The sequence below is a fragment of the Chrysochloris asiatica genome, unplaced genomic scaffold (assembly GCF_000296735.1).
Source record: "Chrysochloris asiatica unplaced genomic scaffold, ChrAsi1.0 scaffold00059, whole genome shotgun sequence".
NCBI lineage: Eukaryota > Metazoa > Chordata > Mammalia > Afrosoricida > Chrysochloridae > Chrysochloris > Chrysochloris asiatica.
The window spans coordinates 14725902-14735996 of record NW_006408577.1 but is presented as its reverse complement, the minus strand read 5'-3'; the positions used below and the strand labels follow the sequence as shown (position 1 = coordinate 14735996).

At 39.5% G+C, this 10095-nt stretch overlaps 1 protein-coding gene across 1 annotated transcript; it reads right to left on the bottom strand.

Annotated features, from left to right (window-relative positions):
• Positions 1–6133: 6133 nt before the first annotated feature.
• On the bottom strand, positions 6134–6418 carry LOC102842226 (chromosome unknown open reading frame, human C2orf88). The gene has a single exon (XM_006864046.1). The coding sequence runs from the start codon at positions 6416–6418 to the stop codon at positions 6134–6136; it is 285 nt and encodes a 94-aa protein (XP_006864108.1).
• Between the last annotated feature and the right edge of the window lie 3677 nt (positions 6419–10095).

Here is a 10095-nt window from a genome sequence, read left to right as displayed (position 1 = left end):
TAAACACTTGGATATTAATTGTATTTCAATGTAATGTTGAATTGGAGGTCCTAGTCAGTGTGGTTTGATTTTAGTAAAGTCTAAAGATTGATCTATTAAATTTCTATATACCTTGGTTGCAACTAGAAGACAAAATTAATGCTATTCTCAATTACATCAAATAAAGTATATGAAAGAAAAGTACTGAGAACAAGAACCTAAAGAGATTGTGTTAATTATTTGAAGACTCAGTATTGTTAAAGATGTCAGTTCTTCCCAAGTTCACCTATATAGCACAATTCCAGCAAAATTCCAAGCAGAAATTATCATAGAGACACTGTGTTCCATATACAGTTTAGAATTAAGAGACACTTGGTTAAGTGCCTTTGAGTAGTTTGACTCATAGGGTTTCCAAGGATCAGCTCCTGGGTTTGAACTGCTGACCTTGTGGTTCAAAATACAGTGCTGACCCTACAGTGCCACACTGAATTGAGCAGTTAAGAGATACACAGTAAAGGACAGGGCAGTTAGCTTATTGACACCCACATAAAGGGTAAAAGGAATCAAGGCAAGAAACCTTGAGGTCCAAACCACCAAGCAGAGTCAAAATAGCGGACAACCACAAAGGAAACATAAGGGGGGTGGGTAATAGTACCCTACACCCCTTTACATCTTACGTGAGGGGAGGATTATATTTGATTCTTAAGTAATCCGTGAAGAGCAGCATCAGACCTGCTTCTAGGGGAAGGCAGCTGAAACCAGGAAGAGAAAAACTGTACTTAATGATCAAGCCCTTGACTCCACGGGGTCTTCTCCACTACCAGAGACGGACCCACTTGTCTCTTTGAAGTGTCCTTTCACTTTGCAATAAACTGCCTGGGAACGAATGCTTACTGACAAGTGGTGACTCGTGGCTGATTCCTCAGAGCCCTGAGAGAGGGGGACAGAGAGAACATTACACTAGGAGTCCACAACACTAGAAAGTCCTAAACAATATTGAAAAGAGCAACCTTAAAGGATTCATACTATCCAACTTCTTAAATGGGTATAAAGCTACAAGAAAGAGACCCTACACAGCAGCTTCAAGAAGTTCATGGAGAAATGAAATAAAAGTTTTCCATGAACTTTTTGAAGCCCCTCATACTATGGGGGTGAAAGGATAACACAAATCTATGAGACAGATTTGGAGCTCAGAATGACCCACACAAATGTGGCCAACTGATTTTTGACTAACATACACACTTCATGGAAAAAGGGTAATCTTTTCTAAGTGTTGCAAAATTAAGTTTTACAAGAAAATACAAAGTATCTATGATCTTGGGTTCAGCAAAGAGTTCTTAGGACACCAAACATCCAGTAAAACAAACTTCATCAAATTTTAAAACTTTCTGAAAAAAAGGAATAAAAAGGAAGTGTCAAACTAAACAATAGTAACAAAGAATCCAGTTTGTTTAAGTAGATAAAAGACTTGAACAGCTATTTCACCTAAGACACCTATGGATGGCAAGCAAGCATATGAAAAAAGAAAACATGTTCAACATCATTAGTGACTGTTAAGTAACTCTACAGGGAGTCCAAGAAACAGCTGATGGGTTTGAACCATCGACTTTGTGGTAAGCAGTCCAGTTCTTTAGCCTATAGCACCATTAGAAAAATGAAAATTATAAACATAGATAATACCTCTACACACTTTTTATGATGGGTAAACCAAATGATAGAACCAAGTGCTAATGAGTGCAAAGCAGCTGAACTCCTGATACATTGCTGGTGGGAACGCAAAATGACACAGCCACTCAAGAAAAAGAGTTTGAATTCTAATAAACATACACTTAGCTTGTAAACCTGTTTCTAGGTCACTACTATAGAGAAAGTTGTGTTCACATAAAACTCATACTTATAGCAGTTACATAAGTGCCAGAAGCTGGAACAGTAATAAAGAGAACTAAAGTACCATTGAGTCAGTTCTGACAAATAGCAATCCTTTATAGGATTTCTGAGGGGTGGCTGGTGTGTTTGAATCACTGACCTTGTATGGTTAGTAGTCCTACAGGACCCCACACACTAAATGGATAAATCTTAAAGGCATTATGCTGATTGAGAAGCTAATCTCAAGAGGGTCATATACTGTAATTTCACTTATATGACATTCTGGTAAAGGGAAACGGTTTGGGACAGAATAGATCAGTGGTTGCCAAAGATTAGGGGCAGGAGAGGTTGTGACTGCAGCTGAGCAACAGAGGACTCTTGTTGGACCACGGGACTTCTGCATCCTGACTTGGGTGGTCACTGTACAAACCTATACATCTATTAAAACTCCCCCAAATAATGTCAGGTTTACTATACGTGCAACTATAAAGACCATCATGTGATACCATTACACATCTAAATTTTTTAAATTAAAAAGCCCAACAATAACAGCTGGTGTGTAGAACTCTATTGCTGTTGAAATATAAAATGGCACAGTAACTTTAAGGCCTTTGTGACTCATGGGACATACAGCACTCATCTACAGTTTCTGCCTCTGGGGTTACTGGGCAGCTGGTTTCAGAAGGGGACCTGCATAACTGTTTGAAACAGAAGAAATGGGCATGCGCTACAAATTACTGTTTTTACAAGGTATTTATTGTATGAGGTGGTATAATCTGTAAGGACATATGTGACCCATCAACCTGTCAGCATCCCTGGGGACCCATGCATGCCACCAGACCTATCCCCAATGTCTAAGATGCCAGAGGAACATGTATGTCTCATCAATCCTATACCTCAGAGTCCAGAGAGATACACAGTGATTTAGCATGCATTTCATAAATGGAAACAACATTTTTATCAAAGAATTTAAAGCAAAAGAGTTTTGAAGAATATTTGTTATATTAACTATATACATATCCTATGAACCAATCTATTCCAACTGTCAGTTCAAGTGCTTGCTACCTTCCGCCCCCCCAGAAGTTATCAAGAGCTTTAATTTGAAGTGATAATAAGATCAATCAATTTAGAAATCAGATATCCTTTGTTCTTAATGTTGTTCTTGAACTTCTTGTAGCTAAGTGGGGAAAGGAATGTGTAATCTTTCCTAAAGACTTAGCTTAATAATAGTCTATTCCCCTTGGCACGTTCTAGCTTGACCACAATTCTAGACAGCATACTACAGTGAGGAACATAGTCAGATGGCTATGTCTGTTGATGTTATGTGCCATGGAGTCAGTTCCGACTCATAGCGACGCTGCACAGGATTTCCGAGGCTGTAAATCTTTACGGGAGTAGAAAGCCTCATCTTTCTCCCGCGGAGCAGCTGGCAGTTTCGAACCACTGACCCTTAAGGTTTGCAGCCCGATTCATAACCACTATGCTACCAGAGCTCCATTGTAACTGGACTTTATTGTACAGTTACAAAAATTTTTTAACAAAAATATCTGGAAAAAAATATACCATTGCATAGCTACATGTTACAGGGAGTAAGATTTGCTAACAAAACTTAGAATACTGTGAACTAAGATGCAAGTAGTATTTCTGAGTCAGTGCCCACAGCTCTAAGGAAGACATATGCCGATGTTAGTCACACAAATGCAGTGTGAAGGCATAAGCATATAATATCTGCAGTACCCTTTCTTATGCCAATAATATTAAGACTGTATCATGCTACTTCATTCATTCATTATGTCTATTTTTAACAATAAGGCATTTAGACAGATAATATTCCTTTGGGATTAAGATGGCAATCATTTGTGTTCCCTTCAAAATATTGTTATAAGTGTTAATAGCCAAAAGCAGTTGGCAAAGAACTGCTAAGGCAATGGAAAGTTGAGAATTCTGGAACCATAGGCATGTAACTAAAGACTCTAACTAGGAAGGGGCATCAGTGAAGTACATTTATGGAGTTATGTGAATTTTTGTAAATAAGGAATCGACACATTTCCTGATACTCTGCTGCTTGCACAATTGCTACCTGGTGGGTGTTTGTCCACTGGTGGAAGCTCATCTGCTCCACTGGATGTTCCTGAGGGAAAGATGAAGTGGCTGGGCACGTAGCAATTTGGTAAGAAAATTGCTCTTGTGTCTTCTCTCTCAGTTTAAAACATTAGAAACTCGCTTTTGCAGTGGCAAACAACTCTAGACTTGGAGCTAGGTATGTTGGAGCTAGGTATATATCTGGCAGCTGCCCTGTTACATCCCTGGGAAATAAGGGTCTAGAGCAGAGAAGAAACGTGAAGTTGAAATATTTACTGTGATAAACAACTTTATAGGTTTTTGTCTTCTTGCCATATTATTTTCCTTACCTAATAATAAGCAGCAGCCATGGTATTTTCAGTAACCTCATATGCATGGACAGTAAATAAGGAAGACCGTAGAAGAATTTATGCTTTTGAGTTATGGTGTTGGAGGAGAATATTGAAAGTTCCATGGGCTGCCAAAAGAACAAACAGATCCATGTTGGAAGAAGTGCAGCCAGAGTGTTCCTTGGAGGCCAAGATGGCCAAACTTCGTCTCTCATACTTTGGACAATACTGCTGTTAGGAGGGAACAGTCTCTGGAGAAGGATATCATTTTTGGTAAGGTGGAGGGTCAGAGAAAAAGAGGGGGATTGGCCAAGTAGCAGCAATGGTGGACTCAAGCGTGGCAACAATAGTGAGGTTGGTCCACGTTCGGGCAGTGTTTTGTTCTGCTGTGCATAATAAGGTCACTATGATTCGGTACCTACTCGATGGCACCTAATAACATATGATTCTAAAACAGTAGGAAAGTATAGATCTTGGAACTATGTGACATTCATGTGAAATGGTCGTGTGCAAAAGCAACTAAAAATGGCACATTGCTCATCTTTAAGAGCCATTTCTTTGCAGAATTCACTACATTGGGTTGTGGGGTTTAAAGTATAATCGTTAAAATTAGAGGTAGCTTTTCTGCCTGTTTACAAGGCCAAATGCCTATCTCACTAGAGACTACAAGACTTTTTCTGCCATCAAATGACAAGGATCTATTGTAATTTAATAAGATGATCCAACATAAGTAATTCCCTACTCAATGTGGAGCAAATCTTGATGAAAAGGCAATTCTAGACAGCCAGTTCCAATTTTCCTACAAGTTTATATCTTCCTCCCAATTGTCCTCAAATTTTCAGTTGTCCTCAAATTTTCAGTTACCATTGAAGTCTCAAACAGTACTTAATTTTTAAAAAAAATAATTGGTGGGGGTAGGGAGTGTGCTTTGGCAGTTAAAAAACATTTTAAAGACTGCTAAACTTTATGGCTATAACTGCTCTACAGGCATTGTGTTGCCATTTAAAAAAATACATGAGTACTCTTTAAAGCATGGGTTGACTTTGTTTCATTGGAGGAGTGTTAGTCTCTGTTCTGCAGTGTAACCATAAATCCTGTGCATTATATCAGGTGCCACAGTTGTTTGAATGATGACAGTACCACCAGTCAACCAGACATTAAGAATGAGTGCTTAGTAAGCCAGGTAAGACAGCTTGGCTTTTGTACAGTTAGCACTGATGCCATGGTTTTCCTTTTACCTTGAAGACGACGCTTCTGTTATTTTAAGATTTTCTTATATAGTTTTATCACTGGGTTTTAATTCAATGCAGTGGACATTTATGGAACATCATGGCTTTTATACATCTTTTTAAGACATAAGGTCTAAGTCATCTAGTAGCAACTGTGGTTAGTTAGGGCCCTGAGACTCAAGATGATAGTTATGTTCTTATTCTACAAAAATAAATATCTTAAAAAGGACAGGGTTTAAGTTGAACATTTTCTAATGGTTGATGATTTTAATAACCAAGACTCCCTGATAATCACTATGGCTTAAATGCTGATTCCTTTTCAAGTCTTTAGCTTGTTTGTGTGGATGTAAATTAATATAAGTAGTTACTTGAACGGTATGAATTATGTTTTAAGTATTTTCTTTGGTTGTATCACATGCAGCTAGCTGATTACTGTTGCCCTTAAATGACTAAACCCAAGATCAAGCAAGTAGGAACTGATACTAACATAGAACTGTTCAACACATTTCATGTTGTGTCCCTACGCTAGGTAAGTTATACTTTTAAAAAGAGTTATTTTACTATTCACACCAGTTTTTGCTTTTGTTTCATGTATTTAAAACTAGCACCAACTCTAACCACAGATGAAGGAAGAGTTACCCTTCCGCGTCAGGGCCCCTCACTCTCAATGTATGGGATATCACAGTATCTGATGTTATTGCATGCCCACTGCTGCAAGGCATCATTCAAGATTTCCTGGGACAGACGGTGTGCATATTCGAGGATCAAACTATTGGGCTCGGTGGGTGTCTCCACTTTCTCTTTAACAACTGGCAAAGGCATCCTTGGTAGCAGTCGCCCCTCTGGCATAAAACTTTCTTCACTTGCATGTCGCTTCTCATTCTCTAATGTGGTAGGAAATGGGAACGTTTGCTTTGATTTCATGCAGCCCATGTTGTGAAGAGTTTTGACGGAATGGAGGAAAGCGGTAGCAAAACTACTTTAGCAGCATCTCCAGACTGCACTTTGGGTTGTAAGTCCACGTGATGCTGACCAGTGTTTTCCCTCTCCAGGGATCAGCGCTCCCTTTCACCACTCTTCACATGTAGTGTTTACCTGTCAAAAGAAGGGAGGAGGGTGCATTTTGAAGATGTAAGATACAAAATGCTCTATGATTAAGCAACATGTAGAAACCGTTCTATATCACTTGATCCGTTCTATATCACTTGATCATTAACAAAAACTGAAGCCTAGTCTATAGGCTGTGTTTTTCTAATCCCTTCGCTCAAGGGTCATGCTCTTAAAACTCATTCATTACCACATAAAGTATTTTCCACATGTGTATTATATTAATGAAGGAGCTCTGGTAGTAGCGTAGTGGTTACGAATCGGGCTGCGAACCGCAAGGTCAGCAGTTCAAAACTACCAGCTGTTCCGTGGGAGAAAGATGAGGCTTTCTGCTCTCGTAAAGATTTACAGCCTCAGAAATCCTGTACAGGGTTGCTATGAGTCGGAGCCGACTCCACGGCACATAACAATTATATTAATGAACATTAGATGTGAAGAAGCAGGCCCTATGCTGACCCAGCATTTGGTGTACATAAAGAGTAAATGATCATAAAGACTACAAATAGGGAATTTCATCAGAAATGGAAAGTAGAAGAATTGAACTATATGATTAATTTTCTGAAAAATTATATGGATGTTAAATGCTGTTGAGTCAGTTCTGACCCCTACTGACCCTGTATAGGATTTCTGAGGAGCGGCTGATGAGTTTGTACCGACAGCCTTTCAGTTCAAACCAACTTTGCAGTCCAGCATATTAACCCACAGCACCACACCATGGTTGCATATACAGGTTTGACAGGATATTTCTACATTTGTATTTATATATGCTGTAAATACATCCATGGAGTCCTGTGTGGCACTGTGGGTTAATGTGCTGGACTGCAAGGTTGGTAGTTCAAGCTCCTCAGACGCCCTGAACAGGGTCAGAACTGACTCGATGATGGTACTTTACAAAATAACATTTGTATACTAGAAGAGTATATAATATAGGTCTCAAGTTTTTATAACTTCGCCCCTAAGTACCTGCAGGGAATGAATTACTTGGCCTGTAGACTCCGGACTGTAGTCTTGGGGGAGACACCAAGGTTAATTGGCATAACCAAGGCAATGTTCTGTATCCTACTTGGTGAATAGTTGTCATTAAGCCTATCAGTTCTGATATAGCAATCCTGTATACAGTTTCTGAGGAGTGGCTGGTGAGTTTGAACCACTGACCTTGCATTATTAACCTGCAGTGCCACACCAGGACTCGTTGGTGGTTAAAGGAACACAGGGTTTCTAAGGCTGTAAATTTCTTCTTTCTTCGGTGAAGTGGCTGATAGATTCTAACTCATAACCAGCTACACTCCCTGGAGTGCCTTTGGTGAATAATGACTGGGATCTTAAAGATGTAATTATCAGTCTCTTGTATGGAAGGGGGAAAGAATGTTTCCTCGGTCTGATTTTCTTCAATTAGTCCAGAGGACTGATGGACTTTGTGAACCCTGGCTACTTGGTATTTGTTCTAAAAGGTTCACAATAGGAACAGACTGCGTATAGACACTGCAGGACTGAAACTGAACTCCTTAGAACGGACGACAAACAGTGTCACCAAACTGGAGCATACAAATGGTAAACTTTCTATTTTACCCAAATCACAAAATGTTTGAGCAAAAATCTATCAAGGCTAAAGGACAGAGTGAGTGTTATGGATTGAATTTGTTTACTACCAAAATAGCTGTAATGTGGTTATTTTATGTTAATGAAATAGGATTAGTGTAGGATGTATAGAAGATTAAACCAGTGAGCAAGCAGAAATAAGGTAAGATATGCCATGCCACATGAAGCTTGAGCAGAAAAAGATCAAAGAACCTTCCTCCAGAACTAGTAAAGAAAACCTTCCCCCTGAATTTGAACTTCTAGCCTACAAACTGTGGAGTCCTGGTGTGGTGCTGTAGGGATACTACAGTAGACCACTAGGTCAACAATGTAGACCACTAGGTCAACAATTCAAACATACTAGATGGTGGCTCGGCTGGAAGTTCAGTGAGGAGCTCAACCGGCAAACAACACAGAATACTGGACAAAGCAGGCTCAGGGAGTGGTGCCAGAATTCTGAACCACATATAAACGAATATTTAGAAGCTTACAGCTAGAGGAATTTGTAGCAGAAGCCAAGAAATCCATTGCTTTCTAATTAAAGACACTCAGCTGTTCCCAGAGCCACCACGGATGCTTGACAGAACTGCGGAGATAAAGGTGTGGACATTCGTTATCTGTGCACCTCTATTCTGGTGACTATAGGGGTGCTTCAGCAAGCGGACACCCCAGCCCCACCCTCAGAGGGTTCTACTATGCATGCACACAGATCTCCTCAAAATTTAAAGAGACAATATAACTGGAAATTAAATCCTAAGTTACGTCAAAATGACAAGCAGTGGCATCTTGAAAATACATACCCATGTAAGTATTTAAGGCCACAGATAATTCCTGAATATGCCAAAAAAAAACAGAAGCAGATGACCATATCTGCACATGTCCAGAAACGAGATAAAAAAGTGACTGAGACAAATGAGCTGGAAGTAGACCTACATTACATACTGAAAGATGGGCAGGCTTTGGAAATGCCTGAGAAGGAACTGAGAAAAATAAAAAGTCAAGAAAGCACTACAGGAACAATCAAATAAGATAGATACAGCATTGGAAATAATTCAAAACATATAGAAAGAGAAATGATTAATAACAGAATATCAGATATGGGCAAAAGATTAGAATTGAAGAGATAGAAGCCAGAACTAGTGAGCTAGAAGATAAATCTCTCAACACTACTAAGATAGAAGAACAAACACAAAAAAAGGTTAAAAAAAATCTGAAGAAGGCCTAAGACTCATGGTGAACAACATGAATTATTGGCACTCCGAAACAGGAAGAATCAGACAAATCCACAGAGGAGACCTACAGGATCCTGAAAGCAGCTAGGGGAAAGAGAAGTGAAACAGATAAAGGCAAGCAAATCGAATTAAGCCCAGATCTCTCAAAAGAAACCATGCAGGCAAGAAGGCAATGGGGAGACATATATATAAAACTCTGAAAGAAAAAAACTGCCACCCAAGAATCCTCTACCCAGCAAAGCTGTCAATCAAATTATGATGGTGTAATCAAAACACTCCAGGATAAACAGAAGCTAAGGGATTTTGCCAAAGCCAAACCTGCTATGAAACATCCTAAAGAAGTTCTGTGGGCTGAGAACCGACAAGACCAGACAACAACTACAGAATGACGTACGTGGCAGCATCACCCTGAACTCAAGTCAACAAAATGGAAGAGTCAAGAACAAAGGATCTGGAAGGTCAGTCTATGATCAAAACAAATATAATGTGAAAGCAGGTAAACACAAAGTAACAGAGATTCAGGTAGATTACAGGATAAAATAGACTGTCTTAAATAGAGGGAAGAAATGGGGTGGGCAATACAAGAAGGGGGAGAAGGCGGAAGAATATGATAGATAGGGGAACACTGACAGGTATGTGTGGCCTAAGTGGGACACAGGTAAATAGTGATGCATGCTCAACCTTGGAAATACA